General features: G+C 39.7%; 2 protein-coding genes and 1 pseudogene across 4 annotated transcripts in view; 2 read left to right on the top strand and 1 right to left on the bottom strand.

Annotated features, from left to right (window-relative positions):
* Nucleotides 1–1,525: 1,525 nt before the first annotated feature.
* LOC139920900 (ammonium transporter Rh type B pseudogene) lies at nt 1,526–2,974 on the bottom strand (annotated as a pseudogene).
* A 4,388-nt stretch (nt 2,975–7,362) lies between these two features.
* On the top strand, nt 7,363–16,342 carry arfgap1 (ADP-ribosylation factor GTPase activating protein 1). 2 transcript variants are annotated; one of them, XM_071910374.2, is made up of 13 exons: nt 7,363–7,551; nt 8,598–8,669; nt 9,761–9,870; nt 11,009–11,180; nt 11,436–11,536; nt 11,642–11,728; nt 11,855–11,969; nt 12,059–12,115; nt 12,316–12,348; nt 13,736–13,792; nt 14,667–14,726; nt 15,535–15,590; nt 15,711–16,342. In XM_071910374.2, the coding sequence occupies exons 2-13, from the start codon at nt 8,610–8,612 to the stop codon at nt 16,051–16,053; spliced, it is 1,251 nt and encodes a 416-aa protein (XP_071766475.1). In that variant the 5' UTR covers nt 7,363–7,551; nt 8,598–8,609; the 3' UTR covers nt 16,054–16,342. The 2 variants fall into 2 exon arrangements, with proteins under 2 accessions (XP_071766475.1, XP_071766483.1); XM_071910382.2 differs by lacking the exon at nt 13,736–13,792.
* Nucleotides 16,343–21,735: 5,393 nt separating this feature from the next.
* The window catches only part of elmo2 (engulfment and cell motility 2), a 29,493-nt gene continuing 24,851 nt past the window's right edge, over nt 21,736–26,377 (top strand). For both annotated transcript variants that reach the window (XM_071910406.2, XM_071910414.2), the window contains exon 1: nt 21,736–21,815. The gene's annotated coding sequence lies outside the window, so the exon portion shown is untranslated. The remainder of the gene's footprint in view (nt 21,816–26,377) is intronic.

Here is a 26,377-nt window from a genome sequence, read left to right on the forward strand (position 1 = left end):
TAGACTCTTTGGCCTTGCATGGAGAGAACATATAATTGTGATGTGCTTCACTTCAGCCACCGTCAGCTGTCAGGCGTCCAACTTCCTGACAGAAATACCCCTTTGTGGGACAGATTAAACAATATTTGCAGACACAAACAATTGTTGGCAACCTCTTTTTGCTGTTCAGCTTTCCGCTGCTGTGATTGTTTTATCATGATTCAACACAGAGGCGATCAAAGAGCCATAATCAGAAGCTATCAGCTTGTTCTTGTGAATCAGATTCGACATTAGATGTGAAAGATTACAGTGTAGATTAGACAGCAATAAATATGAGTGGATGAATACTCAATATTCCAATAAATTTGCAATTTACTGTAAACAGCAAGCTATTAAACCATAATGAAATAAAGTAAAGATAACTTTGTTCTCTGATCATTCTTTCATAGTAGTTAACACAAAGTTAAAAGCCAGAAAAAACTGGCACCTACATAGCAGGACTTCTTGGAGTGGGAGCATCACACTCTGAATCTCTTTTATTATTCTGGCTCAATATTCACAATGTTAACTGATTAACGGTAACCTAGTAAAAGTGTTAAATACATAACTAAGAAAAGATGACAATTTTAGCTAAGTGTAACTGCAAAAGGTTACATTTTCTGAGATCATTTTCAGTGATCTGAAGTGAGATTTGTGGTTTTATTTAAAATTAAATCAATCAATGAGAACACAGGGCGAATTTGCTTCAGTGTCATTTATTAATCATTTATTTCACACGGTATATGTGATATATACATTATGATCTTCCCCATTAAAAAAACATTAAATTCAGTGCACCATTAATGTAATACTGTGTTTTTAGAAACTTTTGCTTGTCTATTGCCATTTTACATATTACAAAACACCAAATACTTTAAGATGATACAAACAGTACAAACAGTTTTTGATGAAATGTTAACTTTTTCAGCCCAGGTCCCAAATGATACATTTTGTCTCTCAACCAGGTTTATTATATTGCCCCCTTTTATGGGGACCAACCAGCAAATGGATAGCAACTCATTTCCTGACCCAAACCAAGAAACCAGGTTTGGTATTAATAATATACACAATATATTGATAATTCAAAACTGGGAAAGACTATTGATAGAAACCCTTAGAACTTGGCCCTCAAGGTAGAGAGGCACGTTTCAAATGAAATGCACTATATTTTCTACAGATTTTACTCAATATTGGTACAACATACAGGCAGCTATTTTACAATAATTAACTAATAATTAACACTAACAAGGTAAATTTAGGTACAAATTATTTTGCCAGTATTGACAGACCAATCTGTAATCCAGCAAACAAAAGATTAGCCCACAACAAATACTAAGACATGGGATGAGTAAAAGTTTTATATTTGCAACACTTGTAAACAGTGGAGTAAACAAGATCTACATTTTGAAATAGATAAAATAAGAATAAAGCAAAAAGCTGCATCAACCACATTGACATCAATGTTGACTGTCAACACAAACACTTTCAGGTCTGCCTCAGTGTGAGCTCAGATCTTGGTTGTGTCCTCAGAGCTGATGTGTCCTTTCTCATCAGAGCTGATTGGGATCTTGAGCACTTCTATGCTGTGAAAGTCAGAGGGCGTATCGAAGAAAAGTTCATCATCAAAGCAGTCCTCATCAGATGGAGAAGCCAGGAAGTTCAGTTTCAAAACAAAGCCTGTGAGAATCCCACCAAAAGCAGACGCTGCAATGGTGGTGAAGACAGCTGCCACCTGGTAGAGGGCTTGCTCCTGGGCGGTGCGGCCCAGGCCGGGCTTCAGCCCAGGAATCAGCTGCTGCAGCTCCAGCAGCTTTGGATCTCCCTCAGGTGGGGCGCGATGGGAAAAGATCTGGTACATACTGGGCCCGTACGTCTCCTCAGTGGCTAAGAGGATGGCACAGATGCCTGCTGTGGATGATATGAGGCCAGTGAGCCCATGGAGATTGTGAATGCCACACTGGTCCTGGATCCTGAGGTGGCGGGCCAGAAATGGGGTCAGGTACCTGTATCCCAGGTAACAGGCAGTACAGCCCATGACGCCCAGAGCATACGCAGCTGCAGGGGAAATCATCATGTCCACAGAAGCCCCGACAGTCACACCACCGGCCAGAGTCACGTTCTGAATGTCAGCCATGGTGAGCTTGCCTCTTTTATTGAACACTGCTGAGAGTGCGAAGGCAGTCATCGTGGATGAGCTTAGACCTATAAAAGTGTGAAGTATTGCTCTGTGCTGATCATCACCTTTAAAGGTCAGAGCAGAGTTGAATGAAGGCCAGAACACCCAGAGGAACAGGGTTCCCATTACAGAGAGGATGTCAGACTGATAACTGGTGATCTCTTTCACGTGTCCTTCATTCAAGCTTGGGCGGTATAGCACAAATGTCACCCCCAGGCCAAAGTAGCAGGCAAACAGGTGAATAAGAATGGTGCCACCTGCGTCATTTATCCTTATGTACTTCAATACGGCCCATTCTGTCAGAGCAAAGATAGGGACCTCCAGCAAAGCCATGACCAGGAGCTGCACAGGACTGGTCTTCCCTAGCACAGCTCCAAAAGAGATGAGCACCACAGCGCAGGCAAACTCTGCATTGAGCAGGTTGATTACCCCCAGATGAATTTTACCATCATAGTAAAACTGGAAGAAACCTTGCACCAGAATCGCCCACTGGATCGCAAAGGTGGCAGTGAGAAAGTTGAAGACCATCCCACTGAAGCCGTAGAGCCGGAGGAAGGCCAGCAGGCAGCCGAAGCCTATGAAGATCATCACCTGCACATCGGCAAAGAAGGGGTAGTCGCGATACAGGGAGTTCTCCATGGGGTTGGTCTCGTTGTTTTGCAGCTTGGCGTTGGCATTGTCATCGTAAGTGACAAAGCCACCATAAAGAGCGAGGAGGATAACCTCTAACACTAGCACCAGCACAGGCAGGCGCACCCTCAAACTTGTAGACTTGTTCATGACGGTGCACAACTGACGGTTCAGAGCAGCATGGACCCTCAGCAGCACTAACATCTCTTTTATACTGCCACTCTGTCAGATAAGAGCAGCTACCAGTGCTGGGTAAAGAGCAGAGGCCCACACTGTATACTGTAATGTAACACTGCAGCGCTTTCAATCAGGGTTGTACTTTGGTCCCTAAAATTTCGCAATTGCATTTTGACAAGCCAGGATTAAGGATTTTATAAGTGAATTTCTACTGATAAAATATGACAACTCAAAGAAGTAAAACTCAACATGTACAGAGCAATGGTCTACTTTGAATGAATGCCACAGCTGCAAATGAGTTTTTTCCACGTTTTTTTTTTCTAGTTTTCTACAGTTACAGGAAGAGTTCATTTTAAAAAAGCTATATATCCATTTAAAAAAAATATTTACCTGAAGTTCATCATTCAATATTTCTAAAATAGTGACGATTTAGTTCAAAGTACCATAATTTTGTATGTGTAGGTGTCACTTTTTTCAAATGGTTGATAGCTCATTTTGGAATTAAACTCTTAAATGGTTTGCTGCTGTGTTAAGTAAAAAAGACAACAGCCTCTCATGTTGAAAAGCATAGCACTGTTCAACTCAATCAATAGGACTATATTTATGAAATAAACTGCAATAGTAGTTATAACATTCCAATACGTAGGCTGAATCTCCAGCACACTTCTTATGAAAAAAAAAAATCTCCACTTCACAAAACAATAGATGGCGTTGCACTATCATTTAACATGAATGGATTTGAGAGTTGAAAGGGAGACTTCTGGTGTGAAATGGCCATCTGCTGCCATCCTTTGGTCATACGTCTAGACTGTAATGCATTCCTGTCTGACTGTACTAATTCTGCACACAGTAATCTCAGTAAACCAGTGAATCAGTAAACTCAACTTGAAACTTGAAAATCTGCTAGTACTTCTCAACACATCACTCCTGTCCTTTTGTTATTACACTGGCTAAAACAGTGGATCACTTTTTAAGTCTTTTTATGTTTGACAGGTTCTATATAGCCTATAGCTCCATTCTTCATAGCAGAAAGTAGCCTAAAATATATGTCCATCCTCCTCCACAGCAGATACCACTTAAACTATATGTACCAGCTCGTGCCCCATATTCCACTGACTGGACCCCATCTAAAATAATTAATAGGTAGAACGTTCTTTGCCATTAAAACCCAAACTCTTTGAAACAATCCTCCTGTTCAAGTGTTGGCTCAAAACCTGACTATACAGCTTAGGAGCTATAAAGTACATTAATAAATGTACTTTAATTGACCATTATATTTATAACTAGGAAAAAAACTAGGAAAACATTTTTTTTAAGTAGTCTAGCTGATTTAGTATGAGAAAGGAAGCAGTGAAAATGGGAATAGGGAGTTCAGGCTAATGAAAAGAAATCACAGTTTTTCAGCACCGGGTCATGATGATTTTGCAGTTACTCAGGGGAAATGTTTGTGAGATTGATGGGATTTTTTACATCATGAGGACTTTTAACCTCACCTGTATAACAATTATTGCTTGGACACCTATTGGGAGTTAACCATTTATTTCTGTATGCACCACACCGACAACAAACATGGCGTCTTAATTAACCATAACATCTTGCGTGTCCAGCTACGGAAAAAGTAAAGGACAAATTACCACATTTCCTCCCTTCTTACAATAGATGTCCTATTAGACCAATAACTAAAATTTCCACAGTTCCCAAAAGAAACTGGCCCTTAGATGTCTTCTGCCCAAGCTGGTTTGAGTAAGTCTCTAAACCTAGCCTATAGGTTCAAGCGTTCAGGAGGCCGTTGCTCGCTTGTAGGGTATCGGCGGTCAACCGGAACCTCAGTCTCACTGTGTCTCAGTGGTGAGTTGGAAACAGATGCTGATGTAGGAGGATGTGTTACAGGTTGAAGGTTGACAAACAGATGGATCGACAGGCCGTGCATCAGGACAGTCCTCTGAAGACAGTTCTGTGGGTGTTGGTGTTTGTAACAGTTGGTCGACTTGCCTTCTCCAGATGGCGTCTGCAGCGGTCTGAACTGTATAAGATAACAGTCCAGTCTGCGCAATGACAGTGGCAGGAACCCACTTAGGTCCACTACAGTAGTTCCTCGCCAACACAGATTCACCTGGAGGGAAGACTCTGTCTGTAGCCTGTCATTCTCTTTGCTTGATCTGTTTCCTTTGCTGCTGCAAAACTGTGTCCTTCACTGATGTTGGCTTCAGGAGGTCAAAGTTGGTTCGAAGATCTTTTTTTAACAACAGGCTGGCAGGTGATGTCTTAGTGGTTGCATGTGGCGTGTGTATCTCCCCCAGCTTCTCAACTGTTTTCTCCAGAGTAGTGGATCTCATGATAGCCACTTCAGGCCATATACTATGTGCATCAACAGCAATAAGGAACATTCTGTCCTCAAAAGGTGTTACAAAATCAATATGCACACGATGCCATGGCTCTTCTGGAAAGTTCCAGGGGTGCATAGGACCTATCTGAGGACTGTTCCTGACTTTCTGACATGAGGAACAGGTTTTGCTATATCCTCGATCTGTCCATCCATGCCTGGCCACCAGAAATAGCTTCTTGCTATTTCTTTCATTCGCACTATCCCACTGTGTCCAGAGTGGAGTTGCTGCAACACTGGTTTGCGTATTGACAGTGGAATAACCACTCTCCTTCCCCACAGCAAACATCCAGATTGCTCTGACAGCTTTGCCCTCCTTAAGAGGTTTCAAATTGCTGTGGTCGCTGCCTGAGTGGCCCCTTACAATAATGTCCAAGACTGCTGACAAGACAGGGTCACTGCACGTGGCTTTTCTCACTTGTGAAGCTGAAACAGGAGCATCATCCACCTGGCTAAAGTAGAAGACGTCCACCGTGTGCGACTGCCTTACGATACTTGATGTCATATGAGTGTGCAGCGCCCATCGTTACAGATGGCTTGCAGCGAGAGATGGTATTCCAGTGTGTGGTCCAAGGATGGTTGTGAGGGGTCGGCATACAAGTACTGGTGGAATTTACGAACACCGAAAATGATGCTCAACGCTTCCCTCTCTAGCTGAGCATAGTTGGCCTCTGCTTTGTTCAGGGTCCTCGATGCAAAGGCAATGGGTCTTTCGTCCCCGTTTGGCATTACGAAATAACTGCACCCACCCCATATGGAGATGCATCGCAGGCCAGCTGGATTGGGAGCGACGGATCAAAGTGAGTCAGAACCTCTGACTTCGCCAACATGTCCATTGCCTTCTGAAAAGACTCCTGACATGCTTCACTCCATTTCCAAGTCTTGTCTTGGCAGAGTAATTCATGTAGTGGCTTTAACAGCAATGCCAGGTTTGGAATGAAACGACCGTAGTAGTTAAGTAATCATAGGAAAGAACGCAACTGGCTGACGTTCTGGGGTGGTGGGGCGTCCACAACCCTGAGTCCATATTCCTTCAATCTATGAAGAGTGGCGTCCAGGTTGCGAAGGTGTTCCTCATCAGTGGCTCCAGTGCAAAGGATATCGTCCAGATAGCACTGAACTCCTGGCAGCCCACTGAGGATTTGAGCCATAGCACGTTGGAAAAGTGCTGGGGTTGAGGTGATTCCAAAAGGTAGTCGACAGAATCTGAAGAGACCTTTGTGCGTGGTAATAGTGAGCAGTTCTCGTGACTGTTCATGCACATGCATTTGCAGGATTAATGGATAGATCAGATGAAACCTGGTAAAGCTTTAATTATGTTCAGGTTTGTTCTCAGTATTAATTAATTTAAGGTTGAGGTTTCAAATAATCAAATATTAAGATTAGTGGAGTTGTGAGATTTATTTGGATTTGGGTGAGGGGGCATGAAGCTGCTCTGCTCTGACTAATCAAGCCCCATTGAGAGGCCATTCAGCTAAATAATTCAACTAAATAAAGCAAAAGCCAAAGGAATTATATGGAGGAAAACACATTTGTGAATGACAGAACACTGGGATGCAGAGAGGGGAAACCTTTATATCAAATAGAGTAAAGTAAAGTTAACAGAGGAATATGTATGGTAGAAATAAAAGAGAGGTTATTACGGTTTGGGCACAAGACATTACAGCTTTGAGAAACACGCTGCACATGTTTTATTTTCAAATGTAAGATGTAAAAAAGACAGGTGATGAGAACAGTGTTGAGTGAAATAGGACGCTGCGCTGCATTAAAGAATTTATTTTTTTAATGAATTTTTGAGAAGTGATTTTATTAAAGAAATACACTTACTGTTGTGATAATAATGTAATCTCTGGTTCACACTCCGAAACAGTAGACGCAGTAGAGGCAGAAGAAGAAGGAGCAGAAGAAGAAGCAAAAGAAGAAGACTGACGACGACAACGGACTCCCAAGATGCATTGCATTGCCAACGTATGCAAACAGGAACATGGCCACCGGTGTTTAACATCAGCAGTCAACGTTCCTATTTTTCTTCTATCGGTGTGTTGCAGTGTGTGACAACAAATTATTTTCTGTGCCTCCACGACCGAAGAGAAACCTCCATAGGGTTTATCAGCTCAACCGACAGACCCTCGAAACAGCGCCTGCGTTGTGCATCAATCACAGACAGGTAAAGGATGAGTAGCTTCAGCTAACGTTAGCCTACCGGTCGTCAGCTAGCATTCCTTAGCTAACATGTCAATTCACTTTATGTTTGATGTTTGGTGTTGCATGTCCATCAAACACTTGCTGTATATCGCCTAAAAATAACAAGCTCGAAATAGCAAAGTCTTCTTAACGTTTCAAACGTATTTTTACAGAAAATACACGCAACCTCACGACTAACGTGAGCTGTAACATTTGTCACGAATCGAGGTGTAAATGCATTTGAATTTAATTTTGCAATTCTTTGTGAAAGCTTTGACTATTAAATTGTTTTACAGTGTGTACATCGAGGCCAAACGGTATTTGAATTACTGAATGTTTGATGTTTCGAGTGGCATTTGAAAACAAAAAAGCTCAATTTCTTTCTCATAATTCCCATGAAGGGCCAATGCTGGACTTCAGAAAATCCAGTAGTCTGCTGGCTGAGACTTGCAATTTATTTTTGTACATGATAGTTCTTGCTCAGAAGGGCTGATGCTGGTGGTCTAAGGAATGTAGCACTCTGTATCAGAGACTTGCTTGACAAATGTTTGGTGTCCTATCCATTTGAATGTCTGTTTGACTCCATTCTATTTGCAGAAGAGGTGGTTGTTGGCTTATGTGAAAACATCACATCTCTCTGTTAGGACCACAGTATTTATGTAACTAGGGTCAGCAGCCTCAACACTATCATCCAATGTTTAATTTCCTGAAAACACTATCCAATAGGTACATGCGAAACAGACCTCTAGTACTGTATTGGTGGTTTCATTCATTGACAGTAATAGAAGTGAATAAGCTGCACACTGCTCTACTTGCTGTGATTTTTATTTATCACACCAACGTTTCAGTTATACCTTCATCAGGATGTGATTCATTCATTGATCGGCTATTCCTTTAAGATGCAGGATAGCTTGGTAGTGTGGAATCGGGTACAGAACATTAATTAATATGTTTACAGTTGGTGTTTTGAACAGATTTACAGGGAGTTTGATATCAACTTTGATACTTAGGCTTTAAATTCTCTTTCAGTGTGGGTCAAAAATGGCGAGTCCAAGGACCAGAAGAGTTCTGAAGGAAGTGAGAACCCAAGATGAGAACAATGTAAGTCATAACACCTTGTAACTTCGAAGACATGTTTTCACTGCTTGGTCAAAATATTGTCAGCTCATCATAACCCTACCAGGCATGTAGCAAGGTAGCAGAGGTGGAGACGTTTTCAATGTATGATTCACTTAGTTGTAATTTTTTCTTACAATATCTAATAACATTTTTGCTTCATAAAATAGTATAGGCCTATACTGGAGAATGATAAGAAAGGTGGGACAGGTGGGTGGGGATGGTAAGGTGCCAAAGGTCATAGGTCAGATTTGAACTCATAATATGAGCTAATGGAATGTATTTTAAGATTGCACTTTATTGATCCCCTGGGGGAAATTCAGGAGGAAATTCATCTTAGCCTGTTAAAAATGAGTAATCAAGTAAAAGTAAGAGTTATTGTCTTGGAGATTACTAAATTAAAATAATATCTCACCCCAAAGCACTTAAGAACTTTTTTATTATGATTAAATTCATTTTTGATTTTGTGTGATTCAAATTCTTTCCAAAATGTTATATTTTTAAACATTTATTTTATTTCTAAAATTGCACTTTCAATTCCAAAAATGAACGTCTTAATCCCTGACCATGGTGGACTATTTAATTACGTCTGTTAGCCTGCATCCTTTGCAATAACAGTAGGACAGCTGTAACGTCTCTTAACTTCAAAAGTGAATATATAATTCAAATTACAACCTTAAATATTTAAGAATAACTGCAAGCCTAAACATCATAACTTTCAATTATTAACTCAAGTATGTGTTGGGTTTTCGGTATGGGTTTTGCGTTTTAAATAATAATTGGTGTGCCTTGTCTTTTTCTGTCTTTTGACAAGTGAGATTATAAGAAAAAACAAAAGAAATATGAGAACTTTGCTTCCAAGATTCACGCTTAGTCTTAAGCTTTTTTGTAAGATATATGTTAAAATGAAAACTTTTTTTCTTAAAGCAAAAATTACCGTTAAAAAGTAGCACTTAAGAAATGTTCCTATGGTAAATGGGGTCAGGCTACAGATGCACTTCATTCTACAAAAATCCAAAATGCTGTATATCTAATTATTAATAAATAAATAAATTCTACACATCCTCTTTTCTCAGCTTTGCTTTGAGTGTGGGGCGTTCAACCCCCAGTGGGTGAGTGTGACCTATGGGATCTGGATTTGTCTTGAATGCTCCGGGAAGCACAGGGGCCTGGGAGTACACCTCAGGTACGTATCTTGAAGTTTACTGAGGTGTTGATGGCTTAGGGATGTTCATATGGGACATTTGGTATCCGTCAAATCCATGGACAAGTAGGCGTTGAAACCACCTAGATTGTGTTGTTGTGGATGTATCTCTAAAGTTTTCAAAGCAGTCTGTACAAATTTCATTGGCTGATGAAGTCCATTAGCAGTTCTGTCAAAAGTTCAAATAGTTTCAACCTTTTTGACGGACTGCATTGCGATATTTTCACCCACTGCATCCCGTCAATCCATGTCATCCGTCAACACAGAGGTCTCATCGAAATACATGGGATATTGTCTGCTTTTTGATGAATCATAAATGCTCATGTGAACGGGCCTTACTTCATAGTTTAGGTTCTGAGATATTACGGGTAGAAAGCTAGTTTTCAGAATTCAAATATCTTACTTTATTTATTATCATCTATCTATTTTCCAAACAGATTTTTGTGAAATATTTCAGTTCTAGTAGATAAATAAAATTAAATCCCTTAAATTAATACAGTGAGTTTTTTGGGAGATTATCCCATTGGTCAGCTTACACGTTTAGAACATAGACACCAAAATCATCCTTGGAACAACGGAGTGAATCATTGGATGATTTTAGTGTCCATGTTCTCATCATGTAACGGGTAAATTGACCAACAGGCCAATCTCCCAAAAGATCAGTGTTTTATGCCTTTCCATTCAAGTATGACAGTCTGATAGTAATTCATTTTAGGGATGCACCGATGCCACTTTTTCAATGCCGATATCGATTACGAGTATGAAAGTTTAAGTATCGGCTGATACTGAGTACCGATCCGATCCATTACTTTTACTGAACAGTGCAGGCTTACTTCCTTAGTAAGTAAGTAAGTTTGGGGTCAATGGACAAAATTATTGAGATAAAATCCTTGTTTTTCCCACTGTTTGAGAAATACAGGCTTCTATGTGCCACAAATGCATAAAATCAAGACAGTTTGCTTTTATTTCTTACATGTTACTCATGGCTTTCGGGTATCAGATTTTAGTCTTGGGTAAAATCTCCGATACCGATATTCCATTTTAGCCTGGTATCGGCAACGATACCAGTATCGGTATCAGTGCATCCCTAATTCATTTATCCGTTATGTCCTCCCTGCAGCTTTGTGCGCTCTGTCACCATGGACAAGTGGAAGGATATTGAGCTTGAGAAGATGAAAGCAGGAGGGAACGGAAAATTCCGCCTGTTTCTTGAACTCCAGGATGATTATGATCCCAGCTGGAACTTGCAGGAGAAATACAACAGCAGAGCTGCTGCACTGTTCAGGGACAAGGTGAGGCGTGCAGACCCATAGGTCTATGATTAAAAGATGCTGTCATGCAGAATGCAGACCACAGCTGTCATTGTTAACTACTTACACTTTTCATATTCACATTTAGAGGATTGTAATTTTTTAGCTTTAACTATGAAACTGACAGAGATATAGACTTGATTTCAAAGTCTAAGGGTATATTTGGAGAAAGAAATCAAGATCAATTTAACTTAAAATTTTAGTGATATGAATGACATTGTACATTGTATATGACAGGTTGCAACATTAGCAGAGGGTAAGGATTGGTCCATTGAGACGTCTTCTGCTAAAAACTGGACATCTCCTCAACCTAAGACTAGCCTATCATCCTCTCACCGGTAAGAGTGAAGGCAATCTTGTACAACATGTTGAAGCCACTGCATTGTCTGGAGTGCAATACAGAACAGTCATCAAAGCAATGACATCGCATTTCTCTCTTGTAGCTCAGGGGGACCTGGACAGAACACGTCAAAGTCTAACGACAAGGCTTTTGAAGACTGGTTGAGTGATGATGTTAACTCTTATCAAAGGTGAGAGCATTACATTACTCTCTTCTCCTGCTGCTATACTTTATCTTATGCTCTCCTGTTGTTGTTCTCCAGGCCAAAGCATGTCTTCATTGAAATGTTTTCATTACATTTTCTACTCTTCTCCAGTGGAGGGGGCTACAGTGGGAATCAAGAGAACCGGTATGTTGGTTTTGGCAACACGGTGACCCCAGAGAAGAAAGAGGATGACTTCCTGAACAATGCCATGTCTTCCATTTATTCAGTATGTCACAATATATCTTCAAGCTGAGTTGTATTTTCCTTCACTGCAGAATACCTTCTTTATGATTCTGTTTGTTTTTTTCTTGCCAGGGTTGGAGCAGTTTCACTGTTGGAGCTAGCAAGTTTGCCACTGTCGCTAAAGATAATGTAAGTATATTCATACGATAAACACTATAACATCCTGTTGGCACTGAATGTCTAAGGGTTTACGCAGAGAAATAACGGCCCTTATCTGGACATATTTAATGCAAAACAAGAACAGTCGCATATAGTTGTGACAAAAAATAAAGTGTCTGGTAATGGTCAGATTAATTAATAATTTTTTTCTCCTTTTTTCCTTCATACAGACAGCTAAACTGGCAAACCAAGCAACCTTAAAGGTATGACTAATACAGCTAATACAGTTAGCTTTCAGCTTTACACTTGATATTACCTGGCTTTCCTCTTCTGCCTACTGTACTTACCACTTCCCTCTTACTTTACCTTAAATAGAGTGCTCACATCATTTCTGATTAGATGGTTCAGACATTTTGCCTGATACATCTCTTAACATACAGTGTAAACTTTTAAGATGTGAACCTCAAATATGCATGAATGACTTCCTTTTTATTATTGCAGTAGAATGAACTGTGTTACTACTTTAATATCTCTTTGCCTCCTCTGGACCTAGTTAAGGGGCTATAAAGCGCCCCCAGAACCGGTAAAGCAGATACCAGCTGCATGGCGCTTTGTCAGCATAAAGTTTATATGTTGCACATGTATTCTTTGCTTTCTTTCTTTTTTTTAAAGAAATTATTAATTTCTCTTACCTTGTCAGCTTGTCATGGTTTTTCAGTCCAACTTAACAAAACAGAAACAGTCTACGCTTGTTCGTGCACAATGATGGATGTCAGCTTCACTGGCTTCTGCTTGGATATATTAACACAAGTTTTATGTTTGTCTTGGCACCTGCACTTTGAGTTTATGGATAACCTATGGGGACAGTAGTGTTAAATCTGATACTGTCATTATGTAGAATTGAGAGTAGATGGGATGGGGATTGCCTTTAATTCTTTGCCCTCATGTTATACAGAAACATTGTTCACTCCGGTCTGTTGATCATGGGTTATCCATTCACGCATGACAGTTTCTGTCCTATTGATGATCATTTGTTTGCTGCTGACAGTGCTTTAGTGGTGTAATGGTATGTAAAATTAAATCAACATCTCAGTACACTTCCTTTGGTTTGGTACATATTCTTACTGAAATCGAATGATAATTTTTTTTTAAAAATATTGTTACTGGCTACTCATGAGTTGTGTGTTATTTTCCTCTAAATAAGGCAACAAGATAGCAGTGCTGTGGGAAAAGTCTTAAACAATTCTAAATCCCGTTGCATTGGGATTTAGAATTGTTTAAGACTTTTCACTTTACAGATTCAACTCAGGTGGCAAAGAAGCTGCCCTTGAAAATCTGAAATGGAAGATATACACTTAAAAAGCCCCTAAGATTAATTAAGGCTGCTTGGGCTTTACGGCAGCCTTTAAAAAACTTTTTTTTTTAAAATTAGAGTACAATATTAAACCACTGCCCCAGATGAGAGGTATGCACTGACATGTGAGTTTTATGAACCATTACACCCCCTAGTGCTTGTTCAGTGTCATAGCGAATGCAATGATGACTCACCTCATGCAACTGCAGAACCAGTGGCTCAGTGTCTTGCATTATTATGAATGTTGAACTCCTCTGTTTTATTCAAGTGAATTCTCCCCTCTCACTTCCAACTAGGCCACAGAGTTAGGACAGACATTAAATGAGAATGTTATCAAACCTACCCAAGAAAAGGTAACATTGATGTTTGAAGTTGTTGACTTGGTGGTGGGTTGCAGTGCTTTTTAAAAACAGCTTCAGATGTGAATGTGCATTTTCTAGATTGCCTGTCTGTGGGAATTGATTTGCTTTATGCCGGCGTTACACTAAACGACAAAAGTGATGGTTTTGAGATTGTAGGAAGACCAATTTTTAATGGCTTTTCCAGTCAGATATTCAGACAGTGAATTCTTAAAAGAATACAGCTGTGACGAAGAATGTATTAAGTAGAATATATGTCATTCTATCTGTGGTTAGGGTGAGGGCAATCGACATAGTTGCTTAACTCTTAACTCTCTAACTTACTGTCAACTGAGTAGCTCTTGGATGTGTCTGTTGATGAGATCATCAAATAAGTCTTGATAGACTGAAAGAGAGACATGTTCATGTTCACAAATCAAAATTCAGTAGTAAGAAGAGAAGAATAACATGACAATTCAATTTTTTTAATTAGAAGAATATTTTTGTGATCCTGTTCAGTGGTTTACTCTCTTGACTGATGGAAAGGCCACTGACTGAGAGGGACTGGTGGTTAAACACAGTTTTTAACCTTGCTTTTGTCTTCTAATGTACTGTTGGCATTGGTGATTAAAGGTATTTAGTATGTGCTTATGTAACATAGTCTTTCTTGTAGAAAATTAAGTAGTAAAAGTAGTAAAAAAAGTAATTGCTGCATTAGTTTGGAGTTTAGATGTAGCAAAGAGTTAGTTTGGTCTTGTGTCGATTATCAATACCCTTATCAAACACATAATCACTTTTCTCACAATCAAAAAGCAACTGCTGTTCACTATTCTGTTTGACCAACCTGTTGAGTTTGTTTCGGTTTTTAATAATAATTTGGCTCATCCAGGTGAAAGATGGAAAATTGCTAGATGAAATGGCAGTCGGCATCACTGGGCTGGCAGGCAAGGTAGGCTGGTGGGGGGAAACCTCCGCCATGCTGCACAGATCCAGAACCAGTCTCCTGAGCAGGCAACATGGGCTCCGATCCAGGACTTTTCCCATTAGGCCGGGGTTGATGTAAAATCTATGCAAGTAGTGCCTCCCATTTTGTATCGCTCAAGGGAGACTGGTTTGGCTGTGTTTAATGTACATTTGAACAATGTTAATGTAATGTCATCTCCCATTTTTCTTGCTGCCATTTTTATTCTGGTGGTGAGTACTGTGTAGACATTTTCTTTCAAACTTTCTTTGTTAAACCAATAAATGTTTGCATTCAGTAGTCAAAATCAGTGTGCACTTACGGTCATAAAATTTGTATTATTATTATTGTTGTAGCTAAAACTCCTGTTGCTAATAGTGCTGTAACATTGCAGAACAATATCTCGCATTATGCAGATAATAATAACTACTTATGATATTTAAATTCCTTTGGGCATCATTTATACAACTTGATGTTCCAAAATGTTTTTTGTCAGTCAAAAATCAATTGGTGTCTCTACCATTATAAAAAATAAAAAGTTGGATATACTAAATTCAATAAACTGAAAATTCCATTGAACATTGTCAGTGTTGAAACATAGATTTGCTTATTAAACTTACAAAGTTTAATCTTGATACAATTCTCTTTTCTCTTTTCACTTTGACTAGAGTACTTTGTGTAGAAACCCAATATATTGAATCATTTTGTAGTAGAATTGTGTAAAGTCATAAGGATTTAATATTTTCAGTAACAACTGTATCAATATTTTGTTAACTTAAGTCTTGTCTTGTCTTAGGTCCAGGGAGCTGGTGCAAAATTGACTAATCTCTTCTCGGGAAAGACAGAAGACGGGTAACAGAAGCAAATTCATACAACTTTAAAAAATCATGCATACCTTTTGCACTGTGTGACTGAATGCCATGATATGTGAGCTATCTGAGCATCTTTTACTTGTGTGTTGACTGTGTTCAGGTCTGCTGGAGAGAGCTACCAGAACATGGATGCCACTGAGGGCTACCAGGGCAGTTCTGCCCAGCCTCCCGTAAAGGACTTCTGGGAAACCTTTGGCAGCAACAGCTCCCTAAAGCCCAAGAAATCTCCCAGCAGTGATAGTTGGACCCACGCAGATAATTCTGCGAAGAAGAGCTCTGACAGTTGGGACAATTGGGGCTCGGAGGCAGCATCCAACAACAAACACAGCACAGGAGACAGCTGGGAGGCCTGGGACAACAACTGGGAGAACGCCGATGACGTCAAGGGAAAGAAGAGCCCCACGAAACCTGCTGAGGAAACCTGGGATAATGCAGACTGGTAGTGGCCTCACACACCTCATGCACCTTCTTACCGTTCCCAACCTGGCCCTTTCTCTCCGTCTCTCTCTGTTCATCTCACAGGCACTTTCAGGGAAAGAGCTGCTTCAGCTCGGCTCCCGTCAATCCATTCAATATGTATTTATTATAGCCCGAGAACGAATGAATGAAACCCAAAGTTAAATTGAGCTAATTATGAAAGTTATTCCTAAAAAAAATACTGTGTTGAGTTGCAGTCTTGTATTTTAATGTAAATTATCTTCATCACAATGAATTAAACTCTAAATCAATGTAGATATTGTCATAACGTCCTTACTGTCCGTACTACAGTACAACACTTTTAATGGTGAATAAGCCAGTGTTCATATCGCAGGTTTATTGATAGTGGCATTCAGTTCATCATATGAGAATTTATGCATGAGATAGAAAATTTGACATTGTAAATATGATGTTGACTAAGAACAACTGAACACTGATCGCACCCTTTTCTGTTTGTTGGTGAAATCTTTAAATTTTTCTCAATCACAGCCCATTTTTAAGAGAATAAATCTTATCAACAGTTGCCCCAAAAGGTACTTATCCTGCCCCTTGACCTTTTGCACATTTGTTTTGTAAATACGATTTCAAAATACTTTTTTTTTCTTGGAATATCGCACTTTGAATAGATATAACTCAAAATGATATTCTAATACTATCTAAAACTATAGCTATAAAGTGCTATAAAATAAAAGGAACAAAGTAAACATAACAAATTGGCTAAAATAAATCATCAATGTCAAATGGACTCTGAGTAATGTAAAATGTCAACTCTTTATCACTTTTTGGTAATTAAAGTAATGCAATTTCAATACAACTGAATGTAAAACATACTTTCGCATATCGAGTATCCTTCTCAGTAACAGTATTTTGCATAGGTGACAAAAATCCAAATAAATGCATTTTGAATATTTTTTTGCACAAAAATATGCAAATAGTCAAAGGGTTTGGAAATTGACAGAGAGCTCCTGATGCATCATCAGGGACACAAAAACGAAACGATGGGGAGCGCTCAGAGGTTGAATATTTGGTGTGTTCCAAACAAAATAAATCAACAATTGCCCCACTGGTAAAAGACAAATGACTAACTGTTGGTTGTAGATAAACATGCATGAATCACATTGTCATGCTCACCAGCTGAAATCACTTTTGTAATTATTTTGATACAGATTACTTAAAACTTTCATTTTTGTCAAAATGGATACATTTATTAATTTAACATCAATTAGCTGTTGAACCTCTGACATGCCGATACAATAATTGTTAGCACAGCCGCTGCCTGGAGGCAAAAGCTGCTACGCTGCAATTCTAACAACATCACTTCCACTTTTTTGGTTCCACCTTGGTTAAATTGTGTTTTTAAACAACATTCCAAGAAATAAATCCCTTTGGGTAGAAAAATGTCAAAATATACCTATGGAAAAAATCAGTTACTAGATGAAATTCAAGGCCTTTCAGACTTTCAAGCAGTATAACAGTGACCTGTTTTTCCATTTAGGATTTTTTTTGACAGAACATCATTACAAGTTCTTTCATTAAAAGCATTGTAATGTCAACAAAATGTCACAATGCTTGCCATAACTTATTGATATATATATTGATATAATACGGGTATTTTTTCCCACCCTTAAAGCGGGCTAATACTATTTGAATGACTGACTGCCGCCTCACTTTCAAATTAAAGCGCACTCAGGCAGGATGGGATATGTTCATAAACTGGTGTAAACCAGGCACAGGTTGGGCCAGGTGTGAAGACAAACTTCTTTTGTGAATCCAGCTGATGCTTCGAAGCAGCGAGTAATGACTCTTATATTATGAAAGTCAGTTGCTGGACGTTTCACTCATGACTTCATTAACCTTTTTTGTGTTTTAAACATACATTGGATATTTTAATGAAGATTATATAAATGTTGTCTGAAGATTAAATAAATGGTTTAGTCTTGATATAATAATGTGGTCATCAGGAAGAGAATGATATATTGAGGTGGAGTCACAAAATTCCTCCTCTGTACGGTGATAATTTCATTAGATAATCAGCTTTTATTGCAGGTTTGTGTGTGCGCACATGTGTGCCCACCTAACTGTAAATGAAGGACTGTGTTTGAATAACTGGACACAACTGGGGACTGTAGACCAGACGGTTCATCGCATGTTGTTACAACTGCCAAACCTGTGGGACGGCCACAGTAACCTATGGTGACCTCAGCTGAACTAACAGATCATTGTAAACTGTCATTTTCAGTCATCTCATATGAAGTAACACTTGCTCTGTGTCAGGTGTCATTCCACTCAAGTCGTAATGAATTTGAGAGGATCTGGTGGCACAAATGAGTTGAATCCTGCACACCTAAAAAAAATATGTATTAACATTTGAATTGTGGAGTAATGTTAAAGCGTCATTACAGGCTGGCTGATTTAGATTGATGATGGTTCGTTTTTGAACGCTGTGTTGTGAATTAATTTAATCTAGCTGTTGTGTCCCATTCATCTTGACAGTGAAATTTCAATGTTTTTATTTAATCTGATTTTGAAAGAGAGCATTTAACTAAATGTTATCAGTGTGTTCTCTTCCATCAGAAATACTGGCAGCTCCACCTCCATTGTTCCACCATAGAGGCAAATGTAGCATGAAAAGTGTTAAACTTACCAGTTTAACAAGTAGAAATGCAATCAACATGAGATTGAGCATTTTATAAACCAAATAGTCTGGTAATCATAAAATTTGAATGAGCTGTGCAGGTTTAGAGCTAGGCCAATAGTGCAACAATTTCTAATTCTCCTATGTGGCCTTTAATTTCCTGTGACATAACACTTTGTACCTTAATATACTGTAAATAACTCTAAAATTCCATTCATTTGTCTAATTAATGAACTAGAAAACTGGTCTTCATAAATGACAAGCCACCAGACCAAACTCAAGTTAACTGCACTCAAACCAATTACAAAGGAGGACTTTGTCTGAATTTGTTTTGAATTTTCCCAGTATGAGCAAAAATTGCGCAGCTTAAATGGAGTAAGTTTGATAACACCCTTGATTTGCATCTGATTCTGTGAGGCTGTGCACCTCTGCCATGTGTGCACTGGCCGGTAGTCATTAATGTCACATGGAGCAGTAGGCCAATATCTATTTTTTTTTTTATCACCATTCAAATTATTACAGTATTGTAAAACTTGTTGCTCTTGGTTTGCAGACGTTCCTAATTGGGCCTTAAAGCATGACTAGTAAAAATGACACTCCAGTAGTCTAATTTGAAGTGTGAAAGATAACTTATCCTGAGAACTTACTCTAACTTTATCTTCATTCCATGCCCATGTCCTACCTCTACCCAGAAGTGTTCAGTTTACTGCATCTTACTGAGTACACAGTAGTGAAAATGTGTTTATTGTGGTTTCTTTTTTTTGTTTTTTTTATCCCCTTCAGCATTGTTTTTCGGTGTAGGCCTTACCAGCTGCAGGCTTGACTTGGCGTGGCATGTAATGTCTTGACTGAAAGAAGTGTGCTTATGCAAAATGAGTAACAAAGATGGGTCTAAAAAGCATTTTGCATGTTTTCTACACCAACTGATAATGTGATGACGTAAACCCGAGTAACCGATCGCTACTTGTGCAACGTGTGTAGTTCAACCTCTGCGGTCATGTGCTCTCCTATACATAGATATTGTGTTACACGCCTCAAAGAGCTGTCTTTGTCTTTCTGTTGATACTGTTGTCCGTTTGCTTGTGTGTGATACAATGAGGTGTACATGCGTGTCATTAAATTAACATCCAAAAATGAAATGTCAAGGGATGTACTGTTGCTCTCAGCTTTCCCTGTGTTTCTGATGCTTTACAGTGGCAATTACTTTCTTGTCGCTTTGTTAATTTTCATATTTTATTTTATAGTGGCATGACTTAAGACATATCAGATACCCACAAATGAATGGAAGTGCTTGGACTTGGTGCTGTGAAATCACACAGTTTAAAGAAAGTGAAGATTTGAACGGTCACTTGTTGAAATCTGTGAATGAGCTCAGTTCTGAAATAAGTTGCTTTTGCTTTTGGTGAATGTCTTTTGCAGGGGATACTGTTAGACTTGAATAACAGAACATGGTGTTAAATGAAATGCATCCAATAGTTCTTGACATAAGCAGATCATTTTTGATGGACAGTAATGTTGTTCATTTTATCCCTGTATTCTGAATCTTATTTTTAACCTTGAATTTCCAGAACATCTGTTTAATGCAATGTCTGTGCCTGCCGAACACTGAAGATTTGGGTGTGGCAGTGTTTGTTGATATAGCTGTCATGTCAGAAATACTATTTTTGATGTCATGCATGAGATGTAACTTGGAGCGAAGTCCATTCAGTAATTTTTAATTTTCAGAAGTTGTTTCCTCAGTGAATCCAAGTGCAGTTGTAACCTGCTTTCCCCTCGAGTTCCACCAGCAACCATCCCATGAGGTGAGCCAGTGTTACCTACTCAGTTCAGGCTGTGGATATTTTTCCTGTACACCTGGTGTCTGTGTTAAATAAAAATGTATTGTGCTGTGAATCTGCAATTGTAGTTATTGTGTGCCTGTAGTGTTGAATTTAAACCCATTTATTGACCATTTGGGGGGGGGGGGGGGAACTGGTTATACTGGAGAAAAAAATGGTTTTCACTTTACAAGAATTTTTCCTTTTGATGGGACAAGATTTTTTTTGTAGTTATGACAAGTTTTCTCAACATGAGCTGTTTTCATAATAATGAGAAGATCGAGATGTGTGTGTGTTTGTGGGGGACATGAGGTGTGGACACTGCATGCAAATAGGACTGGTGTTTTGGAGGATTCATGCTCACTGACAATCATTAGGGTTAAAGGCCAGATGTGTTACTGCAGAATGATGCCACAGTAGAAAAACTGTTGCCCTATCTTATTCATTTCCTGAGCTCTTGATATGGGACAGCCTTCCTGTCCTACAACTGCCTATTTCTGAATGTGTTTAGGTTGGGTAATGGATGGAAAAGGGTTGGTTTAGTTGCTTGTTTTTGACTTTGTTCAAACATGAAATGTCATTGTCTGCATCAAGCTATCACAACACAAAATGATCAGTCTATCTGGAAAAAAGTAATAAATCTGGAGCATTAAAAAGCCTATTACACACAGAGCAAAATTCAGTAGGCCTGGATGAGAGAAAAAAACGTGTAGGCCATAATAGAGTAGGCGTCTTCTACTGGTGATATCGTCACGCTTTGGGCTTTCAATAGCTGGTGACATGTTTCTCTGTGATAGGCCTGCAGGGCAGACTAAATCCAAGACCAGTTGTCGCACCTAGAATAATAAAAAATGAGTGTTAAAACTGTAAGTTCATTTAAAATAATCACTCAATAATCACACAGGCCTATATATAATAGGAGAGATAAAAATCACTCAAGTACAGTGTCAGTTTGTGAACTTTTTTACATGCATCCCATGCACCCTTAACTCCCCCTCCCGCCCCGTTATGCGTCAATCCAATATTGAGTGGGGAAAGCAATGCTATCCCCCAGTCAATGGTGAGTAGGCGAACTATATCTGAAGCAGCGATGCCGCATCCTCCGAGGAGGATGAAAATCTGAGTGGGCACAAGATACAGATGAACGGCCTGCCTCATTGCAGACACTGACATTTACCTTGTGTCCCGCCTACAAGGCGTGGAATTGTATCCTATTTCCAAAAGTGTTTCATTGGAAGGGGGACACTGAAAGCATCATCGATGGCCCAGCTACAGGGTGAGTAACGCAGAGCAACCACATTTAGAGTTCAGTAGCCTTCAGTTTGTCAGCTAACCATTCAAAATGAATCCGGTAAGCGTCAGGACATCCGCTGAAAAACCACCGAGAAACAGGCTGCATGATGGAGGAGCAGCCAGCAGGGAGCCAGTGGCTGCCTGGCTGCTGTACCGCAGGTTTCAATAACGTTAGCTGCTATTTGCTTTTTGAGGAATAAAGCGAGCATCGAGTCTGATAGCAAGTGAGTTTGCTGCTTCGTGTTACTTGTAGACATGATTGGAGACCATACGGATGAATCTCCCTTACACTAATTACAGAGATACTGTCAGTGTTAGCCATTGTAGGATGCTACCGAGATTATCATGAGTTGAGATTTAATTAGTTTAAGATCACAAGGTTGCCGATGCTACCGATGCGTCCTTGTCTCGAGCTGCTTCTCGTCACCGTAGCATCCGTCTGGTCTCATTGATCCCTTTTATGATAGCTATCACATTAGGCACGAGCCTCTTTTCATAACTTAAATGAAGGCTTCTGATGCAGCAAGGAGCGTGTGTTCACGGCTATGGCGGGGACAGTAGATGTCTGAGATGATGGGGTCATGCCAACAAATGGTTCATAAATTCAGGTTTCATTAAGCGCCCCCTAGATGCAAATCGCCGTGATCGTGTTTCAAGCAAAGGAAATTAAATTTGCTTTTGATTTTTTTAATCAGGAGACAGAGAAATATCACTGCTAGTTTTTCTCCTCTGATGAAGCAGTCAACTCCTATTTAGCATCATGTATTGCATTTGATTGGGCCACCAGTAGAGCGGGGTGAGCTGCTTTAAGAGTAGTGATCTGGGGTCAGTCGTGCAATTTCTCCTTATAACGGGGGAGTTGGGAGAGGGGCGGGGAAGCTGATCCCTAATCAGCGCTGAAATTGCAACTTCATCCCGGAGCCGCGCTGCCGTCCGCATGTCCAGCTATCATGGCAGTTCGTGGCTGCAGAGCATACATGTGAACCTCCATCTGAACCAGCTAAGACAGGTGGTTTACACAAGGAGGTTGTCTTGTCTCCCACATTTTTGACAAGTAAAATGGCGTCAGAAACATCCGGGTCATGGTGAAAAGGAAGAGGTAGTGAGGAGGAGGAGGAGGAGGGATTCCTTTAAACTGAAGCGGCGGACACAGTGGGATTTCTTTGAGAGCTGGCTACTTAGCAATTGTTGCTACGCTACCATAGACATTCCAGCTGAAGAACGCCTTGCTGTTGTTGTATCCGGCTGCAGCTGTGAAGCAGTTTGTAGCCTGTCGCTAAAACTATTACATGACTAAAATATGGTCTCTGAGTAAAACCTCCCAGTTCAGCAACCCAGCACACAGGCCTATCATGGTAGTGATGGTACAGACAGATAGAAACTATAGAAACAGAGTGGAGTTGAGCACATCCTGTCACTTCCTTTCCTGTGACTTGAGTCATCAGCATGTCTCTCAGTTTCTGTCATCAGACAACCACACAACCTTAAAAAGTGATTTTCATTCAGGGTCACAAAAAGAAACAACAAAAAACAAACATGAAACAGTCAAATATAGGCTACTATGTCAGGGTTTTTTTGGTCCTAAAAGAAAAGCATGTTGACTTTGTCTGGTGTGGAAGTGGGTCAGTATGTTTCCCACCATACTGTGGCAGCACCTGTTGCAGAACTATTGTTTTGTGACTCTGGGCATCAGTGGAAAACGCTCTACATTTGATTATTGTATTGCCATCGTTTGCGCAAACATTTTTAATGCAAAGCTTGCATTCAGCTTGGTCCAAATGGGCTGGCTTTCAGATATCGTCTGACTTAAATCCAACTTGAAGAGCTACCATCATCTGATCCATCCTAGGTTCGCAAGTAAACTTCTGGGATCTTTACCCGTCCTCCGTCCTTGCGTTGTTCTGTTTTGGATTTGTTCTTAAGTGGTTATAGATACAACGTAAAATGTGTCATGAAGGACACAAGAACGTGTAAGAACACATAGTGAGAAAGACACTTGCTGGAGGGGATAACGATGTAGCGCTCCTGCCCTGTTCTACACAAGAGTGAATAAATAGCAAGCACAATCTGGTATTTTAATAGAAAACGGAATGTAAATGATTTCATGGTACTGAATAGATATCTTGAACATTTTCAAATATGTTGCTTTATTATAATATTGGGATATCACCCATCCAAAAGACAAAACAATAGCTAACAAGGTAATTACACCACTTAACATTCAGTCAGTCTTTAGCCAATTATCAGTATAGAGAATTCCAAATGAATACTTGTGTCCTTGTAGAGAACGTTCTTCCCACACTTTCCACCTTAATTTGTTGTGCTTGATGTTAATCGCATCCTTCACCTCCATTTCTGTTAATCCCTGTTGCTGCAAACTGTGTGAAGAATTGTACGCACGATCCTGTGTTTCAAATGTAGTGAGATGAAAGTGATCAGGCATGCTTATCGACTATAATGCTACAGCAAAAATTTTCATTCCAACTTTGAGAAGTTCTCCATCATGAAAACTTTACAGAGAGCTTGAAATAAAACAAATAAATACTAGAATAAATCTGTCATCTGCAATGCAATGATGCAGTCGTGATGGATTCTCTCATTTGAAATGGATGAACTTGGAGAGCATGTCCCACATATTAAGAGTGATCAAGGGGTTAGCACTGTCAGATGTCAGAGGCAGTGCTGATGTAAAGTGGCAAGCTAACATATTTATAGAATCAGACAAACACAAACTCTTCCTAGAATGACACTGCTGCAGTGCTGGAAACAGGCTGCACCGCTGATGTGGTGAATCTTCAGGGAGAGCAGCGTTTGGTTCAGACTGAAGATAAGCTAGTTCAATTATTCACCCATAGCATTTTGGGAACGATTCTAATTTTTATTCAAATGAGTAGCTGTAAGTGTCCTGAATGCACCCCAAATTTAAAGAGCCAATCAGAGGACAGCACTGTCTTGTTTTTCTCTGCCACCTTCCGCAGCAGAGTCTGTCAGACAGCTTTGCTCTCCCTCTTCAAGTTGGAGGACAGAGTGAGCTCTCTCCTGCCAAACACTGTTCACTGTTGTTTCCCTCTTGCTGCTCTTGTATTTCAGAGATGTTCTCTTTGATAGAGAAATAAAGTGTGATTGCACCAGTTGGTTGCAGTTTTCACTCGGATTGCACTGCATTCCTATTCAGTATTGAATATGAGGTGCGTGGGCTAATGATGCAATAGGTCGGAAATGTTGCTGGGTAAATAAATAATGGTCCATCTTTGTGGTTATTTAGTCTGTAAACAGTTGTGAAAAATCGAATTACCATGAAGACGTGATCTACATGAGAGTTGGCCATAAAATGTAATTAGACAGCAGATGGCTAAAAGGACAATTTTGTCTTGTCACAGGGGACAGCTTGATTAACACATTAACACCTAACTAGCAATTAACTAGTGAGAGGTGTGTTTGAATTCTGAGGACTATAATTCCCAGAAATCATATGATGTCAGTAAATGGCTCACTCATTGCACCTGTACATGGACAGGATTTCCTGGCAGTGACCATACCCGACACCTTAATTATAATAATAAACAATAATAATAATAATAAGGTGAATGTACAGCATCTCGATCAGTGGGGATGGGACACTCTTCTCTGCTACAGTCCCACTTTGTGATTTAGGCTGATAAGACAAGTGTATTTTTCATAAAAACTTGCAGCTTTAAATCTCACTATACTTCCATTATTCGATTTTAGTAAATGTATTCTCAAGTATGAACAAAAAAGGTTATCATCGTGGTGTTTCTTCTTACGCTCTTTGCTAATGACATCACAGTTATTTTTGCGAGGCCGTCCATGCAAGAGTGGCATTGTGTTTTAGGTCGTGCATTTTTATTCCTCCACAACAGAAAAACAGAGTTTGATTTTTTCGAGCTTTAAAATATCAAAGAGAAAGCGAGCTACATTAGGCAGGGAGACACCCTGATTGCCACCAGGTATTTTGTGAATTTTCTAAGATGCAGTCTAAGTCCAGGCTGTTGTAAACTATGACCAAACAGCATGGAAACACAAAGGGGTGTAAAGATATTCAGCATAGGTATTAGTAGTTCCAGTCCCCAAGCCCACCAGGCTGCTAGGCACAGAAGGCTAGGCAAGTCATCGTGTGTGTGTGTGTGTGTGTGTGTGTGTGTGTGTGTGTGTGTGTGTATGTGCAGATGGGTTTTCTGCATATTCTGGCATATTTCATTACAGCAAAGTTACTGCAGATAATTGATTGTGCTGCTCTCTGTCAGTTACTAAAGGGGACTTGGCATTGAAGGCCAAACTATTTCCAGAACTCTTTCAGTCGGCTAATTTGAATGGTGACGATCCAAAGGCAGTATTTCTGCTTTCGTATCACAATCGTTCTTACTGATCCCTTCGCTGACAGATAAACAGCTCAGGAGAGAGAAAATGCCGGACAGGGAGCGCACAGACTGAAGGAAACGGGGTGAAGAGTGTTCAGAAATATGTCTGAATATTATGTAGCTCTGAGAAGCCTCAGCTCAAATAAGGAGCTAATGATAGATCTGG

This window comes from Centroberyx gerrardi, chromosome 5 (genome assembly GCF_048128805.1).
Source record: "Centroberyx gerrardi isolate f3 chromosome 5, fCenGer3.hap1.cur.20231027, whole genome shotgun sequence".
Taxonomy (NCBI): Eukaryota; Metazoa; Chordata; class Actinopteri; order Beryciformes; family Berycidae; genus Centroberyx; species Centroberyx gerrardi.

Bases quoted from the DNA above. Each gene is read 5' to 3' on its own strand.
- arfgap1 (XM_071910374.2), top strand. From the start codon at position 8,610: ATGGCGAGTCCAAGGACCAGAAGAGTTCTGAAGGAAGTGAGAACCCAA. The intron at 11,181-11,435 runs GTGAGGCGTGCA...TGTATATGACAG, and splicing joins CTGCACTGTTCAGGGACAAG to GTTGCAACATTAGCAGAGGG. The intron at 11,970-12,058 runs GTATGTCACAAT...TTTTCTTGCCAG, and splicing joins CCATGTCTTCCATTTATTCA to GGTTGGAGCAGTTTCACTGT.